Source organism: Leptodactylus fuscus, chromosome 1 (genome assembly GCF_031893055.1).
Source record: "Leptodactylus fuscus isolate aLepFus1 chromosome 1, aLepFus1.hap2, whole genome shotgun sequence".
NCBI lineage: Eukaryota > Metazoa > Chordata > Amphibia > Anura > Leptodactylidae > Leptodactylus > Leptodactylus fuscus.
This window is the reverse complement of record NC_134265.1, coordinates 258,775,371-258,796,806: the sequence shown is the minus strand read 5'-3', so window position 1 is coordinate 258,796,806 and position 21,436 is coordinate 258,775,371. Positions and strand designations below refer to the sequence as shown.

At 42.0% G+C, this 21,436-nt stretch overlaps 1 protein-coding gene across 2 annotated transcripts in view; it reads right to left on the bottom strand.

The window, feature by feature from the left end:
* Positions 1-21,436, bottom strand: part of SEC24D (SEC24 homolog D, COPII component) — an 89,820-nt gene that overhangs the window by 64,162 nt on the left and 4,222 nt on the right. The window contains exons 1-8 of one of the 2 annotated variants that reach the window (XM_075286108.1): positions 11,169-11,237; positions 10,702-10,871; positions 7,997-8,108; positions 7,509-7,660; positions 5,226-5,471; positions 3,660-3,784; positions 1,734-1,845; positions 1,208-1,335 (exon numbers count right to left, since the gene is read on the bottom strand). In XM_075286108.1, the coding sequence (XP_075142209.1) occupies positions 1,208-1,335; positions 1,734-1,845; positions 3,660-3,784; positions 5,226-5,471; positions 7,509-7,660; positions 7,997-8,108; positions 10,702-10,846 (1,020 nt within the window). In that variant the 5' untranslated portion in view covers positions 10,847-10,871; positions 11,169-11,237. Of the gene's footprint in view, positions 1-1,207; positions 1,336-1,733; positions 1,846-3,659; positions 3,785-5,225; positions 5,472-7,508; positions 7,661-7,996; positions 8,109-10,701; positions 10,872-11,168; positions 11,238-21,436 lie in introns of those variants that run through there. The other variant, XM_075286100.1, reaches the window with a different exon arrangement.

Here is a 21,436-nt window from a genome sequence, read left to right as displayed (position 1 = left end):
TTGGTACGATAAGTTTAGGCTGATGCAAGCATCACACCAGCATGCTTCTTTCCCTTCTTTTGGTCCATCAGAAGAAGAGAAAAAATGACAAAATTTGGATCCATCAAATGACTCGAGCAGAACCCAACAGACTCCCTAGACCCATGATGGCGGACCTATGGTGGCCCACCGAGGGGACACTCAAAGCCCTCTCTGTGAACACCCATCTATGGCACACATCATACTGTGTGGAGGCCACTGTGGAGCAAATTGTACTGTTTGGGGGCCACTGTGGGGCAGATTGTACTGAGTGGGGGCCCTTCACTATTTATATCACACAGTATCAGTTATATAGCAGACGTGATATTATTATAGGCCATAATAGCATTGCATGGTAACTATAAAACAGATCTGTGCAATGTAAATAGTGAACATTAATTGTTCAAAATTATACCAAATGCAGCGCAAAATTGTTTCTATAATTGAAAGCCCCATTCACACGACTGTATTTTGCGGGTCCGTAATTGTCCGCACTTGTGGATCCGCACAGTATTAAGGTTAAATTGACGTGTTGTTATTTTGCAATAATTTAGTGGGTTTTGGGTTGCAGTTTGGGCACTCGGTCTCTAAAAGGTTCACCATCACTGCCCTAGACTATGATGAGGTCCGTCAGGTGAAGCATTAGACTAAAAAGGTCGTACTTTTTCATCCATCGATTTCAGACACTCTGCTGACGGACACACTCAGTATGATGCCACAATAGGTCCCATTACAGATCACATTGCAGCAAATGAAAATCTGTGATACAAATTAGAGGATCAAACAGATTTTTGATGCAAAGTCCATGCTGGATTCTTTTGAAGATAAATAGGCTGTGTGAATAAACCCTTTCAATGATTCGGAAACAATCATATCAATAATGGCCATAGGCAAACACTTTGCTAACAGAAGTCACTGCAAGCGTTGTGTGCTGCCAATTTGTGTGTAACTAAACTCTTGAGAAATACTGAAGCAATAATTTTATTGCGTTCAGCAGGTTACTGCATATTTTCAAAGCTTTGAACTTAAAATACTTTCATTTTTTCCTCATTTTGCTAAACCTGAGCTAAGCTCAGTCTTTCACGTTCCAGTGTGAGAATCTATTACTCCTACATAACTGGAAGATGAGGTCACACAGATCTGACTATAATCAATGATATGAGCAGATCTGGCAAAAGGATTCGCTTACCTCATTTGGAGGAACCACAGCTAGAGGCTTGATGACAGCAGCAAGGGGAATCTGAGACTGTTTAGCCATATCGGAAGAGGTAGGGAAGCAGTATGTTGTACATCTGATGTAACGTGGGCTGGCATTCCCTGCAACAAGAAGTATATCTGATTATGACCATTGCATATCAAATTTTTTTGGATGCTATACAAGGAAATGTGAAGAAAATTATTCAGCATGCCATAATGCTTACTATATGTTTACACAGGTTTAATACAGATCATCAGATCTGTCCGAAGCAATACTTCATTGCCCAAAATTGTGCATCTACTCCCATTATTTGGAAATACTACACGTTAATAAGGGACTGTTCTTTGCAACCGCAGAGAAACCTGAGGAACCCAGCTGTACACTACACTATTACCCAACTTGTAATGCTTCCCATCGCCCTTACATCAAAATGAAAGCGATATCTGAGCCTTACAAGCATGTTTATGTGAGATAATGCAGTATTTTATTCTCTTCCAGCTGCTTTGCAAACAATTACCTTGATCCTGTATAGTACAGTCTGTTGTGACAAGTGGAGGGACTTGTCCTCTGACGTTAGTGGTATAGACTTGTCCAGCTCTGCTGACCTTATCATTGTCAATCACTTGTATCTGGTAAAAAATAAGTTCAAAGATTTTAGGAAAATGTATAATATAACAGGGACACATGCAAAACAATAAGGCTGCAGTAAGGAGGTAAGTGGCAGCGCCCTCATTCTTCCAAAGAGCTCATTTGTATATTGACAAACACAATATCTCAGCAATGTAGACACAAATTCACAAAGCTAAAGAATGCCATCTGATTCAAGTGACGATAACCTATCTATCTACAGGAGGATAGAAAAAAAAACTAGAACAACTAAAGTAAAACTACAACTAAATCCTTAATAATGTTATATTAAAGAAAGTTGTATAACCTTCTGATTAATAAGAGTTGTGATTTTTACTTGGATCCAATGATCATTGTCACTAAGCACTATGGGTTTGGTTGCAATATGGCAATACATGGGCTCATGAATGTGCTCATTTAGGGTAAGGTTGAGCAATATGCTAAAATAACCATTATACTGAAAAGGCAGGGAGACTGGAAATTTCTAGAATTGTTGAATATCAGACATGCACTCTTTTTCAGGATAAAATGCTGATGATATAGCCAAAGTACATTTCAATATCAGATCACTGGGGCTGACACCTACACTTCCCTAGATTAGTCGTTCTCGGCAGCTGATATACAGAGAATGGACAAGGAAGCAAACAGCCACGTTCTCTGTGTAGTGGCAGACCAGGTTACTTTGGATCAGTCCCCATTGATTTGAATAGGAGCTAAGCTGCAGTGACTTGATTCAGCCCCTGCACAGATAATGTAGCTATCTGCTTCCTGCTACACTCTCCGTAAGGGCGGGTTCACACCTGCGCCCGGCCTTCGCTTTGCAGGTATCCGTCTTCTGCCCGAGAAACTGGACAGGAGACAGAAACCGGCAGTCAGTTTTCAAACCCATTCACTTGCATGGGTTTGCAAAGTCCGCCCGTGAGCCTTTTTGTGCCTGTCTGCGGCGAAACCGATTTTTTAAACCGGACACAAAGTCAGAAATGCCGGACTTTGTGTCCGGTTAAAAAAATGGTTTTGCCACGGAGAGGCATAAGATGCTCACAGGCGGACACTGACTGCCGAGTTCCCGTCTCCTGTCCAGTTTCTCGGGCAGAAGATGGAAACCCACAAAGCAGAGCGTGGGCGCATGTGTGAACCCGCTCTAAATCAGCTACTGAGAATAGATGATTGGAGGGGGTTCTGGGTAATGGACCTATGATATGTAATGAAATATTTTTAGCCTGAAATACCCCTTTAAAACTTGGAAACCTCAATCCTTCACTTGACCAGAATGAAGTCAGGTCAGGAAAAAGAGGGACACATATACCGTGTCATCATGTAGTCCTACCTAGTGACCTGAAAGCCTGGAAGCAAGTAAATAAAAGTGTGTAGTTCTGTGCACATAACAAAGGCTCTCTTATGGTAAGCATCCACATGTTGGCCAAAATGAACCCTGTATTACCAACTTTACTTATGGTTTCTATAACTTTCAAAGCAGGGTACGGCCTGGCAAAAAGCTACGTAAACATAATACCAGTTGCTGTTTCTGACACCCAAAAATATATCTACCATGTGATTTCCATTTATAATAGAAAGCACAACGCAGCACTAAACTCACTTATGGATACCACCAGTGTCTGATGAAGTCCCCTATTAAAAGTCAATGTGGTCCGAGTTCTATAATAAATTTTGTCTTTCTGGTGAGAAAAACAGCACTTCCTATAGATGTATTCTTCCCAACAAATCTGTCACAATCTGCAACAGAGCCTTACAAACATCTCCTAACAAATAATTGGATATACACAGTAGACACAGCAATAACAACACAAGATCTTACAGGGCTTGGTATAGAATCTGGGTCCAGTTTCTTTTGTGGTGGGCCAGACATTTGCTGTTGGCTTCCAGGAAAGGCACCAGGATAAGGCATTGGTGGTCCTGGTAACTGAGCACCATAGCTGTTTTCTAAAATGAGAGTAAAATATACAATTAATCTCCATGACCTTACACATCATTTTCACTTAACATCAAAAAAATATTCATTTGCCACACAAAAGTAAAGCGGTGTTTGTGAGTCTTCCCCACAGTAACTGTGTCCCTTGTTTCTACATGGGATGTTTGGTTCAATTTACATGAACATTACAGCAGTACTATGGAGGTGAATGACTTGTGATTCATTACCAGGTCCATGGAACAGACTATCACCCTGCTCAATCATCACCTTATCAAATAAGATATGTTTCCTTCCCTATGACCTCTTCTGAGCTATTTTTGTGTTAAAGCTCCTACGCAGTGCATTTGATCTTCCTATTCAGTCCATCACTTCATGATGTGCAAAATAAATAAGCAACCACAGCTAAAACTGGTAGTGGGAATGTAGGAGACAATGTGTCTTCTGGACACGCAGATGCAGATGGCCTTTCAACAATAATAATGTGAAACTAGTGGAGTGACACAGGATTTCCATGATAGGAGTAAGGGCTCATACAGACTATAAGTCTTTCCTGATCCCCTAGGATGGGATCCATTCCTGTTACATTCACAACAGCGCCCCTTTTTTTAAAGGGGTTTTCCCCTTTTCAAGTGGCAGGAATATCTTAAAAGAGCAAACATTCCCCTACTCCAGTGCTGTCACTTTGGTGGTCCCTGTAAATTTGTTTTGCTCAGCTGCTCTGATAATGTTCCCATCTGCCCATCTACCACTGCAGCCAATCATTGGCTTCATTGGTTTTGATATTGTGTCACATATTGCAGAATAAAATCTGCGGTAGAAATTCGGTGATTTCAAGAGCGTTTTTGTAAATCGCAGCATGTCAATTATACAGTATCTATGGAAACACTGGCATTTTCCGTTTAGATATATTAGAGGCAGAAAGTCCACAGAAAACGCTGGAGAAAAAAACATGATGCGTTTCCACCGCGGTCTTTTCTGCAGCATTTTTTGGCTATGGTTATATATAGTATATTTATTAGAAAAACAAACCACATTTTTCTAGGAACAATTATCATCATTTATTACAAAAATAATAATATGCATGACTCACCATCCAACAGTGTTTTCCTTCTATCTCTGCAAATACTACAGCACTGTAGTACGGTATTGCCCAGTGTCTATACTCTGCTATGATGTCTTCTAAGACTTTCTATAAGTGGTATGCAGTAAGAACACTGAACAGACCATGTTGCATTGTTTGTCCTGTACAGTATTATTTTATGCATATAAGCAAAAGCATACCTTATTAAATTAATTCTTTCTTTAATTAAATATTCAGTGATGGACTAGAGTTCATATAGCCATGTACATATGTACACATGTTTCCTCCAACACAATGCACTTTATCGTTTAATCTATAATCCTCCATGCTAACACAAAAAATACAGTTATTGCAAATATAATATTACTTACGATTTTGAGGAGGGTAGCCAAAATTGGGGGGCTGTCCTGGTATTTGTTGTTGGTAAGGAGGGTGTGCATTCATTCCATCTTGAATACCAGTTTGAGGTAACAGAGGCTCAGAACTTAAGCCATTAAAATTGCTAGTTGCTGCTGGAGGTGTAGGGAGGCCAGGTGCCATATGACGTGACTGAGGTGGAAAACTGCCAGGCATATTTGGACTAGGAGGTACCTGAGGGCTTATTGCTCCAGGAGGACCTGTGTGGATATGATGCAAAGAGTCGTTGTAAAAAGCAAGCTGCATTATACATTATAAATCAAACACAGATTTGTTATCACAGACACACAACTTAGTAGTTGACAGGTAAAATCTCAATATATTTTTTGGGTTTGGGAGTTGCACCTGAGCAATTTAGCAAAACACTGAAAGGACATACAAACTCCATGCAGATTTCCAACCTTGAATAACAGTAATGGCATCAAAGCCAACACAATGACCAGACATTTTGTAGTGACTTAAACAAGTTCAAAACAACATAACTACATAATAGCTAAACCTTTACTAGGCCATAATTCACAAGACCACCATTGGGTGCCCACACATAGACAAAGATAGGATAGACATCTCCTGACATACCTTTGCAAAAATCACAGTTTCAAGTAAAAGTAAGGAAAGATATGTCTGTATTATGCAACACTAATTTGCAATGCTATTTTTAACATCCACTTAAAAGAGAATGCTGAAAAAAGAAGCGTTATGTTCCATCATGTTGCCGATTCCACGGCGGATTCAGCAGCAGAGCCCGCGATACAAGGCTCATGCTGACTAGTCCCATTGTATCTGAGACTAATCGGCAAGCAAACTTGCAGCAGAAAGCTAAAGATCTGCTTCAGCTTTCTACCATGGGATCCACAGTGCTGGAATTTGAAGAAGGATCGAAGGATCTGAGGATCAGAACAAATATGAAAATCTGTGTGCTAGAAGTGTCAAAGGCCTCAGGCATAGGATGGTTTTTTCGTTTTTCTCTTCAGGGTGCTGTCCATTAATTTAATAGTACCATTTTTTTTTCTTATGGATCCGTGTGTCTGTTCCAAGAATTGTATTGCATGTCCTATTCTAATCCATTTTGCGCTTATTCCAATCTATGGGCCCAGGAAAAAAAAATATCAGATAGCACATGGATGACATGTATACTGTGAATTTTTCACAGATATTTTGTCAAACGACACTTGAGAAAATAAATGGGAACCGTGAAACGTTTCTCCTGTTCTTTTTCCCAAACGACAAAAATAAATGAAAGTTGGATGTTAAAAATCATGTGCAACATGGACAAGACGAACAACCTGTTGTGTTTTTCTGAATGCAAAATTGCAGTCATGTGCATGAGGCCTAATAGTAGCTAAAACAATACATGCTGAGACTTGCTCTGATAGAGATTGCCCCAGTTAAACAGATGCCCTTTTAGAATACATGGAGGTCGGGGGCCACACGGTGGTTGAGTGGTTAGCACTGCAGCGTTGGAGTCCTGGTGTTCAAATCCCGCCAAGGGCATTAAACCATCTGCAAGGAGCTTGTATGTTCTCTCCGTGTTTGCATGGACTTCCATCCAAAAAGACATACTGATAGGGAAAAATGTGCATTGTGAGCTCTATGCGAGGTTCACAATCTACTTTAAAAAAAAAAAAAAAAAGAATACATGGAGGTCATTGAGGGTGGATGAGGGTTATTGAGGACCCTCTCTGAGAAGAGATCCTTGACTAAAATCAGCTCCCATTATGATTGGTCACATTTGCTTTAGAGCAGGTAACTGCATCTTTATACATGTGAATGACATTTTTGTAAAACTTAATTTGCTATACTGTTGCACTTTTAGGCTAGCGCCCCACATATCGAGCCGCCACTAAAGAACTCTGCGAAAAAGACTGCGGCGAAAATACATTGCAGTCTTTTCGGCAGCGTTTTTCACAGAAATTCCACAGAGTTTTCCACTCTGGACTTTCTGCATCTACGGTATTATACCTATATGGAAACCGCTGCAACGGTTTTTGCAATCGCAGCATTTCCGCTGCAGAAATTTTTCTGCAATATGTGGATTGGATTAGCCAGAATCCCATTCACTTTGCAGGTACTGTGAAATACCCAAATTGTGGCATTTACACTACATGGGTCCGCAGCCTTATACAGTAAATACATAGCAAGCAAGCCAGAAACAGACTCACACCTAAACAGGAGTTGGCAGGTTTTCCAGTATCCACTTATTTTCTAAAAAATGTATTATTATAAATATACATTACCATATCCTCCTACTTGCATGTTATTAAATTGGTTTGTCATCTGCTGAACTGGTGCTGGAGGAGCATTGTTAAAATGTGTTGGAGACTGACCAAAGGATGGGTAGGAAGGAGAGGAATTGCTTGAAACTGGAGGTGCTGGAGGTCCTGGATGCCTGAAAAATATGTCAATCAATATACAGAACTATAGACAGAATATTAAACTGCACTTATGGAGGTTTTCCAGGTTACAGATATTGATGACCTATCTCCATCGATCAGCTGTTCCCGGCAGCTGCTGAAACTAACACAAAGAGAATGAACCAATGTAGTGGCCAGACTGGGCCTGGCCTCTTTCTCTGTGTTAGTTTCAGAGCCAATGGATGCTGGGAACAGCTGATAGGTAGGGATTCTGGCATCAGACCCCCTCCAATATAACACTGAAGACCTATCCCTAAGGATATGTCACTACCTGTAACCCAGAAAACCCTTTTCATCAATGTTATAATTACCTTTGCACAAGGTTTCCAGGGGAATTTGGTCCATTATACAAATGATTCTGAGGAGGTGGTGGGGCGTTCAGGGAAACAGGAGATCCAAGTTGTGCACCAGGTTTCAGCCCAGCTACAGAACATATACAAGACATATTTCAATAAACCATGTAACCACCAGATTAGTTGTTACAGCAGCATCATATGGCAGACTGTCTGTCATCAACAATTAAAATGTAACAAACAGTTCGAAGACTAAGGAAATGATTTAGGATACTGTATGTGTTAAAATATACTGTAATATTATTGCACAAATACATCTAAAATGGAAAAACATTCATTTTGATTAGAAGTTTCAATACAGACAAAGGCTTCTTCATTTCTTCTGCTCTCTACTTCTTACTAATCTGTCCTAATATTAGGTATAGTAGCAAGCACTTGTGAAAGACAGAAGAAAGGCCTTATGCATACGACCGCATGTACAGGCTGAGGCTCTTCTGATCGGGTGTCTGATGCTCTGCTCTGATATTATAGAGCAGGTCCTACCCTGCTCCATGACATCGGAATGGAACACCCCCCCCCCATTATCAATGAGGGACTAAAGTCACTTGGATGACAGTTGGATATTATCCAAGGACATTCCACTGCAAACCCCCCCCCCCCCAACCCCATCATGCACAAGCGGTTGAGGGGTTTGTTTGATGTGTATTTATGTAGTCAAATGTAGGCCTGGGCAGGAGCTACATATACAAAACAGATTTTTAATCAAGATTATTGGCTAAATTGCATTATTTATCTTAGATACATCAAAAATTAAACAATTCACATTGCCTAAATAGTACATGTTTACATAAGAGAATTCCTATGACTATAGGGCAAATTTACTCATGTTAAATGAAATTTAGACAGCATAAATTTTGACCAGGCAGTCTGAAGAGGTGCCAAAAATATCACACTGGCTCACGCTGTATAACCAACCTGTTGCATCTTCCTAGACACGTTAGAGGCTTTTCTCCTCCTTATACCAACTTTTGTTGGCTTACGTGACAATACTTTGCACCACAATTTTGGCAAATGTAAGAGTATTTAACACATACACCTTTATCTAAGTCACACCAACCTTTTAAGTAACGTAAGCTAAGGCCCCACGTAGTAAAACGCAGCTAAAAAACAATGCGTTTCACTGTGGTTTTTTCCTCACCTTTTTTATGAGTTTTTGGAGTGTTTATCTCAGCTTTTTTCCTCTCCCTATTAAGGCTAAGGCACCACGTAGCAGGCCGTAGCAAAAAAGCGCTGCGGGAAAAAATGTGGCAGCCACACATTGCGGTTTTTCCCACAGGACTTCTCACAGAGAGTCCACATAGGTCCTCTACGGACTTTCTGCTTCCTTTATACCTATAGGGAATCCACCGTCATCTTAAGTCTTTTGTCTTAATTGATTGCCAACCAGTACAACCATGAATGCAAGAATTTACTATGGTTGACAAACATAGCCAGAATTTCCTTATTGTGAGCAGGTTTTCAGGCAGCGACACTACATGCTCAAGAAGATAATCTGCTACACCAAAAGAAATTGGCTACAACCAAACAAAAAATACACAGAAGAAATATATATATAAATTTATTAATAAATAATCATGCAAAAGAGTAAAATCCAAACAGCAGAATTTTACAGAGGAAATCTTTATGTGCAAAAGGTTGGTGCTGTGGTTTATCCCACAGTGCTTCTTTGGCTATGTGGGGCCTTAGCCTTTACCAAAGTCTCATCCACTTTGCTGGTCAGATTCTTACATATTTAGCTTTGTAAATTTTGCCAGTTTTAAACTATGGCCCCAGATAGCATCCTACAGCAATGCACTGCGTTTTTTCCCCACAAACTTTCTGCTACAATTATACCTATAGGCAAACCGCCAGCGTTTCCATTGGTATTAGTGACATTCTGCAATTTCCAAAGCCGCAACGATTTTGAAAATCACAGCGTGTTCGCTGTGCGTATTTTTCCGCAAAGTGGCAGTGGAATTTGCTATGTCACACTTTGCAGTGACGGTAAAATGCTGCGGCCACGTACGGCCCTGGCCTAGATAGGGACTGGTTAGCTACTCTGTCAGGGGAAAACAACCTAAACACATAATAGTAGTTAGCGTATAATTCTAATCAGCAGAAGGAAAGAAAGAAAATCAAGTCCAGGGCCCCATGATGTAAAACTGTAGGGTTTTGGCTAGGGCAGAAACACAGAGGCAAAACAAAATATGTTTTCCATTACTTGCAAAGTGGATGTGATTCTGGTTGATTAACAGAATTTTAGGATGGATACCAATAACAAGTTCTGCAATTCTTGATACCAAAACAAGTGACCACTGTAGCCAATCACACTTCTTCACGTTTGTAAAGAAGTCACTGCTGAGGCCTGTGATTGACTGCAGTGGTCACCTGAGTGAGCACATTTTGTATTTTATTCTGCCCATTTTCAGCCCATATAGCTCATTCCAAATAAAAAGACTCTGACAACCTGTTTAACTAAATCAACAATCATCTTAATTTCTATTTTAGAATTAGTTGGGTCAAAAATTTGAAATTTTTAATGATCCAGAAATGTCAAGCAATACTGACTTTGGCTATGTCAGGAAACAGAAAAAATATTTTTTTGCCCTGAGATCTACTAGCGATTAGACAATGCTGTCTGATAGGATCTGATGTTCCTAATGCACTTGATGAATTATTCTCACCTGACTGTGGTGGAGGAGGTGCCATGTTCGTAGCCCCGGTATGACCATAGCTCGGTGACATCACAGGTGTTCCATAGCCTGGTGGAAAACCTCCCAGTCCAGGCTGGGAGTACGGAGGAGAGGACACATACCCTTGCTGGCTCATTCTTTCATTAGCACATGCAAAGTTTCTAGAAAATAAAACAATGCAAAGAGACAAGTGAAATTCTAAACATAATAACTCTGTTCCAGATCATACCGTGGTGTGGACTTGCTGGTAAAATACTACTTTATCAGGTTGTTTGCCCGTATATCTACTCTGTGATGGGAGTTGAGATAAGAAGTGTAAACCCAGCCTCTGCTCTATATTCACTGTATATCCAGCAATTCAGGAGTAACACTTTGTACACTTCTACCACATAGCACTGTAGCATTCACACAATAGCAGCAGACAATGGCCACAAATGTCAACACATCATACTCCATACCAGCTATGTACTAAGATATAGCCCCTGTAAATCTAACAAGTTGACTGGTCTGATGTGCTGGAATGAAGGCTGCAGCTCCCGAGCCTTTGTTTCTGCTACGTGAAGAAAGGGGAGGGCAGTGTGTGCTCTGAGGTAGACGTGGCACAAGCATGAGCTTTGGACATTTCAGCACTGGAATAGTTCTGCTTGTTTTCCAATACTAATCCTTAGTCAACAAGATCAGTGTAATGTTGTCAAAGAGGATGATGCGGAATATGACACAGAGGGAGGAGGAGACCTTGCAGGATGAATCACAAGTACTCAAGTCAGTGCAGTAACAAAGTGCAGAAATGTAATGACAGAAAGTAAAGTCGCTCCACTCCTAAAACAGCCAAACTTTACAAGGGGACCCATCACTGGATAGTAAGAGACTATCTGCCACCATGGACTTATTCTGCAGGGTCTAACCTTCTAAACATGCCCCAGTCAGGATCATCTGTTTCAATATTAAGTATGAGAATAAATTATAACCATGTCAATGACAAGGCATGCTGAAATCCTAACACGTCAATTATTCTGTATCTGAAGTAAAAATTATATTTTTCATATTAAATGAATCATTCCGATTAAAGTATAATATCACCCTTGTGTTACTACGTGTTAGCCATTCAGTGATCAAACTTTTTGGGGGCTTAATGACCAAGCCAAATTTTCTGGAAACTTGTCATGTAGGACTTAGGGAGGGTTCACATCTGTGCCTGGTCTCCGGTTTAGCCAATCCGCCGGGTTTCTGTCTTCTGCCCAGCGAAACTAGACAGGAAACGGAAACTCGGCAGTCAGCTTTCAAACCCATTCACTTGACTGGGTTTGCTGAGGTGACCGCCCATGTGTGCCTTCTGCCTGTCTGCGGGGAAACCGTTTTTTTTTTTGTTGTTTTTTTTTAACCGGACACAAAGTCCTGCAGGCCCGAATCAATCTGTATACAGTGTTGGCCAAAAGTATTGGCACCCCTGCAATTCTGTCAGATAATACTCGTTGTCTTCCAGAAAATGATTGCAAGCACAAACTCTTTGGTATTAATATCTTCATTTATTTTGCTTGCAATGAAAAAACACAAAAGAGAATGAAAAAAAAAAAGTCAAATCATTGATCATTTTACACAAAACTCCAAAAATGGGCCGAACAAAAGTATTGGCACCCTCAGCCTAATACTTGGTAGCACAACCTTTAGACAAAATAACTGCGAACAACCGCTTCCGGAAACCATCAATGAGTTTCTTACAATGCTCTGCTGGAATTTTAGACCATTCTTCTTTGGCAAACTGCTCCAGGTCCCTGAGATTTGAAGGGGGCCTTCTCCAAACTGCCATCAAGAGATCTCTCCACAGGTGTTCTATGGGATTCAGGTCTGGACTCATTGCTGGCCACTTTAGAAGTCTCCAGTGCTTTCTCTCAAACCATTTTCTAGTGCTTTTTGAAGTGTGTTTTGGGTCATTGTCCTGCTGGAAGACCCATGACCTCTGAGGGAGACCCAGCTTTCTCACACTGGGACCTACATTATGCTGCAAAATTTGTTGGTAGTCTTCAGACTTCATAATGCCATGCACACGGTCAAGCAGTCCAGTGCCAGAGGCAGCAAAGCAACCCCAAAACATCAGGGAACCTCCGCCATGTTTGACTGTAGGGACCGTATTCTTTTCTTTGAAGGCCTCTTTTTTTTCCTGTAAACTCTATGTTGATGCCTTTTCCCAAAAAGCTCTACTTTTGTCTCATCTGACCAGAGAACATTCTTCCAAAACGTTTTTGGCTTTCTTAGGTAAGTTTTGGCAAACTCCAGCCTGGCTTTTTTATGTCTCTGGGTAAGAAGTGGGGTCTTCCTGGGTATCCTACCATACAGTCCCTTTTCATTCAGATGCCGACGGATAGTACGGGTTGGCACTGTTGTACCCTCGGACTGCAGGGCAGTTTGAACTTGTTTGGATGTTAGTCAGGGTTCTTTATCCACCATCCGCACAATCTTGCGTTGAAATCTCTGGTCAATTTTTCTTTTCCATCCACATCTAGGGAGATTAGCCACAGTGCCATGGGCTTTAAACTTCTTGATAACACTGCGAATGGTAGACACAGGAACATTCAGGTCTTTGGAGATGGACTTGTAGCCTTGAGATTGCTCATGCTTGCTCACAATTTTGCTTCTCATGTCCTCAGACAGTTCTTTGGTCTTCTTTCTTTTCTCCATGCTCAATGTGGTACACACAAGGACACAGGACAGAGGTTGAGTCAACTTTAATCCATTTCAACTGGCTGTAAGTGTGATTTAGTTATTGCCACCACCTGTTAGGTGCCTCAGGTAAGTAACAGGTGCTGTTAATTACACAAATTAGAGAAGCATCACATGATTTTTCAAACAGTGCCAATACTTTTGTCCACCCCCTTTTTTATGTTTGGTGTGGAATTATATCCAACTAACTTTTACCCGCGACTTCGTCCGTGGGACCCACCTGGAGCGGTGCGCAGGTTTGTTCCTTTGCCTTGTGTCAGCGGGCCCTTCCTACACCTGTGGGTCCATGGACCCTCGGGACCCACCCTGCGGCCCGCTGGAACTGTTTACCTCCTCTCCCTCCTGGCGCCCGCCATCCCCCTTTCTCCCTACCCGATTCCCCATGTGGTCACTCCTTCCTCCTACCCTGTGCCCCTTTGCCCCCCAGGAACGTGACCCCTTCCCCCCCTAACCCCATGCCCCCTCCTTACCTACCCCATGCTCCCGTCTTACCTACCCCGTGGCCCCCCACCCTGCGGCCCACTGGAACTCTTTACCTGGTCTCCCTCCTGGCACCCACCACCCCCCTTTGTCCCTACCCGCTTCCCCATGTGGTCACTCCTTCCTCCTACTCCATGCCCCCTTCCCCCATCTTACCTACCCCGTTCCCCCTTTTCGCCCCACCTGAACCAGCCGACCGTGTGTCCCCTTTCCCCCTACCAACCTGTAGCCCAGTCCTCACCACACCCTGGGCTTCCCGTGCACGGATGTTCCGACTTGTAGTGTCCAGAGATGGCAGACGCTGTGGGACAGCTGGCCGAACCAGCGTTCCAGAGCGCGGCGCAGGCGACCCCCTGTCTGGCCGCAGCAGAGTACTGCAGTCCCGTGGTGAGGCCACACAAGTGGGGCAGCGTATGGACTTGCCGCTGCCCCAGGGTAGAGGCCCTTGTGCAGGACACTCCGGACCTTTCAGAGACGCCATATTGGTGTGGACAGCGGCCGGACGATAACTTCGCCCACATAAAGAAGCGGCACCCAATCAGGTGAGCTGCTGAAAGGGCTGGGATGACGTCATCCCAGGTCCTACAGCGTGCCAGGTCCTGCAGCGAATTGAACCGTGAGAAGCACTGGGCATGGGAGTGAATTGCAGTGGTGTACAGGAATTCCATGTAGCCTATCGTTCAAACCGGGACCCAAGTTATGTATGTGTCCATTTTCAGACAAATCCATTTGCATCCAAACACACAAACATCCAAACACACATACTTTCACCTTTATAATATTAGTAGGATTTGGCTTTTTGACAATTCTTTTTGTGGTTTTCCATTGAAGACAAATTAAATGAAGATAATAATACCAAAGAATTTGTGATTGCAATCATTTTCTGGAAGAAAATGAGTACTATCTGACAGAAATGCAGGGGTGCCAGTACTTTTGGCCAACACTGTATAACCATTAGATTCTGCGACAACTATGAAAGTTATTTCCAATCCTGGCCTTTCCAGCAGGAGTGGTGGTAGCTTACTGCAGGAAATATAAGCACAGATGACATACATGTAGATATGCAGGTAAACATCACCAGCAGAGCCCTTCAATGTTGGTTTGGTCTTTGTGTGACCTCCAGGACACTAACAATCACCATAGTAGAGAGCTTACACAACAAAATCTTCCATGCAACTTGTCCCATTCATTGTGCTAACCATTGGAGGTCCAGGAAGTCAGACCCCTGCATTTCACAAAACTGTAAGATATCTCTCCAATTACGTGAATTTAGGATAGTAACAGACAGGGTCTTGATAGTATAACATATGTCTGAAACATATGTCAGTAGCTGATCACAGCTACTGTAATGGTCACAAAACAAATGTTATCACAATGCAATTGCTACATAAACACTAACTAGACCTAAACACAAAGCAGCAGTATAATCTGCACAGTAACTCTTTTTATCACCTGCAATATATCCACGTTATTTCTTTATTACCCAATACTTGGTTTTTACTTCATCTGGCACTCTTCCGATCTTATTAGAAATTTGCTTTATTAAGAGTATTTCTAGGTATTACTTTTTCACATCTTTTTTGTAATACTGAATTCTCCTCACTGACTAACCAGCAGATAAAGAGATAATAAAAGCAACATGGTAGAAGAAGTATTCCTGATGTAAGTGAGTGACATCACCGGTGCCTTATCTATGACTGATGACATCACTGTTTGGCCTCAGTGGTTACCTGTGGCAAGGACTTCAGCTGGCACAAGCCCTGGCGCATGCTTAACCACACAGTAATGGCGACACCAGAGCATCGGAGACGAGTGAGTATGTTTTTTTATTTTATGTTTTACCTTCCCTGGCCTCCTGCCCAAGTACTGTAATTCCTGGACAGCCCCTTTAAATCCAGTCATGTTGATATACCGTTCATGCCTGTTCTGCGAGACATGGCTACTGCAAAAGGTGTTAACATTTACGTAGCTCACCATAATGAGGGTGATATACTGTGGATTTATCTTTTATAAGTTATCTACCTCTAAAATGCAGGATAATGTCAATAAGCAAGTTTTTTGGTACATGAAGTGATCTGAGTAACTTTAACCACTTCAGTATCGTGCCAATTTGGGGTTCAGGATCAGACACATTTTCGGATTTTTTTGTATGTGCGGTTTTAATCATTTGCGTTATACAACTAATTTCTTCGTCTTTTTTCGGTGACACATAGGGCTTTATTTTTACGGTGTTTTTATTTTTGCATGTGTTTTAATTTTTTTTTTTTAATATCCAGGAAAATATAATCAAAAGACGTGTCCGTTTTTCACTTTTTTTTTTTCTTTATTTAGTAGTACAAAGCACTACTGAATAGCTTTATAAAATAGATTTTCCTCTCTGTTCTGATCATTTTTATTTTGTATGTTGTAGTCGGGGGCGGAGCTAGAACCTGTAATAAGGGCACTTTATTGGCATATTATTTTTTATTATTTGAATTAAAATTTCTCTTTCTTTCTTTCTTTCTTTCTTTCTTTCTTTCTTTCTTTCTTTCTTTCTTTCTTTCATCTGATCACAGGTTTTTTTGTGGCAGAGGCTGATTCCCCCTGTAACTGGGGCTGATACATTTAGCCCCAGTTGCAGGAGGAATACAGACTCCTGCCCATTCTATAGAGCTGATCTCGGTCCTGTAGGACCCAGCAGCTCTAACAGATTCTGATCCCCAGTGCATCACATAACCGCTGGGTCGGAGGGCAGCCGCTTCATGGAGGTGCCCATAGTTGTGTATACAGCACTCATTGAGTGCTGAGTACATAGCGATCGGGAAGGCAGGGACGGTAATAATCCATCCCTGCCTTTTCTAGGAGAACTCCGGCTGTAGTTACAGCTGACTCCCCGTTTCACGATTTCATGCAGCTTCTAAAACTGCAAAGATGTACTGGTACGTTCTTGAAAAACAAAAGAGGGGCCACCCGAACTTACATAGTCTATGGGCGGTCCAGAAGAGGTTAAACATGTCATGGTCACTTTTCTGAAGTCTGCTATCATTGTGGGGGTTTCTCACGCAATGGTGTTGAAAGTATACTGAGAATGGCATGATTGAGTAAAAAAAAAAAATTCAGCTGAGGAATCCTGCAAACATAAACAACTCATTGGTAAAAAGGTTCGGAAGTAGATGTCAAAATCATTCTAACATTAGTAGGTGGACAATGCTGGTGCTCCAACTAATGTATCCGAACACACAACTCATCATTCCTTAGCCTAAATGGGCTACAACAACAGACTACTAGTTTGGGGCCACTGCTAAGACCTTAAACACGAAATTTCCAAAATGACCACCAAGTATCCATTTTTAGAAACCATTAATTAAATTGGGGATATTCACATTCCATTTTTTAAGGTCCTTTTTAACAGGCTGTCAAAAAATAGAACATTTCCTATTTTTGTCCATTTTCAAAGATCCATTACTTAGACTCAAGTCTATGATCTGTGAAAATGGCTGCCCCATGGATGCAAAAGGCTGTGAAATTTTTCACGCCAATTTCTATAAACAGTTGTGTGAATATAGCCTAAGGGAAACAGAAAGGTAAAGCTTCAATGGTCAGAAAATTGCATTGTTATATGGGTATCTCTAACAAAGTGGACACTGAGTTAACATAATATGGAATCTCAATCCTGTCTTGATGACAGATGAGAGAGACCCCAAAAACATCCCTCTCCTGCAGGAGTGCCAAACTCAGGGCGGGTTCATACCTGTGCCCGGTCTCCACTTTGTAGGTTTCCGTTTCCTGCCTGAGAAACTGGACAGGAGATGGAAACCGGCAGTCACTTTTCAAAGTGTCCACCAGTGAGCGTCTACTGCTTCTCCACGGTGAAACTGTTTTTTTTTTAACCGGACACAAAGTCAGACATGCAGGACTTTGTGTCCGGTTAAAAAAAAATGGTTTCGCCGCGGAGAGCAGAAGACGCTCACGGATGGCCACTGACTACCAGGTTTCCGTCTCCTGTCCAGTTTCTTGGGCAAAAGACGGAAACCCACAAAGCGGAGACCGGGCGCAGGTGTGACCCGCCCTCAACTGTGTATTACATGGATAGCAAGTAGATATCAACAGGTGCTGAGAAATACTTCATTTTTCTTGCACGCATCTCCATAGCCCTGCTGTGTGATCAAGACTCACAAGCAGAAGATTGTAGGGGTTCCTTATGGGCCATAGCAATGGGCACACAGGAGCTGTGCCCTCCATAAAACACCTGCAAAATACTAAGGAGAGAGCAAGCTCAACTTTAGAAGACAGGTGACCCCTCAATCCTGAACTAGATTCTCAACAGTTTGCCAGGAGTGTCAATTTAAAATAGTTCTTCTAAATCTATATGACATGTCCCAAAACATCAACAGAGTGGACAATAGCTGTTGGTGGAGGGGGTCACCTTTGATTCTAAAAGCAATATGGTTTCACTCCCAGCCACCTATGAAGAGCAGGTTGAATATTACAGATAGACAGATCCTATGTTATAGCCGACCACAGCAGATTTCAGAGCTTAAATCTCCCATCAGCCCTTGCTGATTCGACTCGTGCTCAGACCTTGCAGTGCTGATTTTACACCAGGCAGGCTGTAATCGGACAGAGAAACGTACAGTCCAATACATGTTCATATGGTACAGAAAAACCCATGGTAAAATATCTTGTACGCTGCGGCAGTATGTGAAGTATGGTGCGAACTTCACTAACTTCACAAAGTCATAAAAACTGCAGTTTTTGTTTCTTTAGCCTTGTGGCTCAATGGCCTTGGTTGGTTTAGGACAAATTCTCACATGGCAGATGAGTTACAGTTATAGTCATACTTCTGTAAGTAATGCTTGCAGAAACGCATACACTTATCACCAAAACAAGCACATACAGAAAAAGGACATTGTTGCTCAGTACTAGGATTTTATGCCACAATTCTGCTGCCTGTGAATATACTCTTACATCATGGTCAGACATGTGTTTGGAAAAATCTGCAGCCGACCTTTGGTTTCCTGCCGCAGATCCGCTTAAGTAAGTGACACGCCACTTTCTGACATGGATGTCAAATCTGCGCTGAAAAATTCACAGCTGTATGAGATTGTGACTGAAAACAATGGGATGCGCATTACCACGCAGAAAAAGTGGCGTATACTTGCTCAAACATCACCATAACCACTTGTCTTTTTTTTCATATTGTATATTTGTTTAAGTCTATTTTCTGTAGATGATTATATGGATTACTATCCTATCTGAGTGCATATGTAGTTTTATTCAGTAACGTTTCGGCCTGTTAGAGGCCTTCCTCAGACTCAAGACAAAAAGCCCATGTTGTCTACGTATAGATGTAGAGGCAGGGCCAGAGTTAGTAGTTAGTGGTAGAAAGTAAAAGACACATTGGAGATGGAATGAGGACATTGGTGGACCTGGTCATTGCATCTACAGCTATACGTAGACAACGTGGGCTTTCTGTCTTGAGTCTGAGGAAGGCCTCTAACGGGCCGAAACGTTACAGAATAAATCTCTACATATGAACTTGTACCACGGTTTATAATAAACAAACCTTGCAAATGACTTCATCTCCAGTGGCATCTGTATTACACTGTCTATAAGGCTTGGGAATCCGTCCTACTGTCTACCTGCTGGTGCAGTTCCCACCATTGTACGGCTATCCTGTCTAAGCTTCTCCTCTGCTCTGTTAACAGCATTTAATGATATGCTTTACAGCCGACTCGTGGCCGAAGGCTGCAATAGTCTGGAGCAGACTCATTGAGGTATATAGTAGAGCTTTCTAGACATTATCTATAGTCAGTAGTGGATGCAATGATGCATGTAATGATGGGTGTTATGTGCTGTAAAGTACAGAGGTGTGATCTTGTATAGTAATCCTGTCTGTGATGTATATGAGGTGACTGCTGCAGGGAAAACCTGTCTGTCTACTATTAGACTTAATGGCCTTGGGGAATACTGCAGGATACAGTACCTTTTCTTAAATATAGACAGTGGCATGGAAGGTAATCACATTTTTTTACATAAAAACTTGGTTTCAAATTTTTGGTGACACACTCCCTTTAAGCAAAACAAGACAAGGCTGTATAGCAAAATGTGGAAAACTACATGAAATTTACAATTTCTTTTTCTATGGTGGCTCAGTAGTTAGAACTGCAGGCTTGCAGAGCTGGAGTCCTAGGTTCAAACCCAACCAAGGACATCTGGAAGGAGTTTGTCTTCTCTCAGTGTTTGCATAGGTTTACACACACTCTAAAGACATACTAATAGGGAATGTAGATTGTGAAGCCAAGATGAGACAAGGTCTCTAAAGTGCTGTGGAATATGATGGTGCTATATAGGTAAGCATAATAATGAAATAATCTCCACTTGGAGAAAGGGATGTGAAGTGTGAACTTAAAGAGGACCTTTTATCAGATTGGGCACAGGCAGTTCCATATACTACTACTGGAAAGTACACAGTGGGCTGAAATCGGCTTTCCAGATCTGTGCCCCGGGTAAAGCGCTATCAGTCCCGGTACCGTAGCGCTTTATAGTCAGAAGGGCGTTTCTGACAGTCAGGAACGTCCTTCTCCACAGCAGCGCCTATCGCGCTGTACAGTGTGAGCGGGGAGGAATGCCCCCTCCCTCTGCTCACAGTACTCGTCCATAGACGAGTATTATCAGGAGGGGAGGGGGCGTACCTCCCCACTCATACAGTACAGCGCGACAGGCGCTGCTGTGGAGAAGGACGTTCTTGACTGACTGTCAGAAATGCCCTTCTGACTGTAAAGAGCTACGGTATCGGAACCGAAAGCGCTTTACCCGGGGCACAGATTGGGGAAGCCGATAGTGCGTTGAATTTCCAGCAGTATATGGAACTGCCTGTGCCCAATCTGATGAAAGTTCCTCTTTAAGGAAAAAGCCTGACTGACATAACTAGCAAGTCATACCATACATAACACACATAAAATCTATGCCATACGTGAAATGGAAATTTATGCTATATGTGATCATTTGATAAATTTGTTGCATTTTGGGATTCGTAATAACAGGCACCATGTGACACTAATAATAAATCTCTCCAGGGTGTACTAACTAGAATGTAAGCTCCTCAACATAGACTGGTCTAATATCACATTGTAATGTAGCATTCAGTATACTAGAGTGTAAGCTCCTCAGCACAGAGACTGCTCTAACATCACCCCAGTAATGTAGCATTCAGTATATTAGAGTGTAAGCTCCTCAGCACAGAGACTGCCCTAACATCACCCCGGTAATGTAGCATTCAGTATACTAGAATGTAAGCTCCTCAGCACAGAGACTGCCCTAACATCACCTCAGTAATGTAGCATTCAGTATATTAGAGTGTAAGCTCCTCAGCACAGAGACTGGTCTAACATCACCCCGGTAATGTAGCATTCAGTATACTAGAGTGTAAGCTCATCAGCACAGAGACTGCCCTAACATCACCTCAGTAATGTAGCATTCAGTATACTAGAGTGTAAGCTGCTCAGCACAGAGACTGCTCTAACATCACCCCAGTAACGTAGCATTC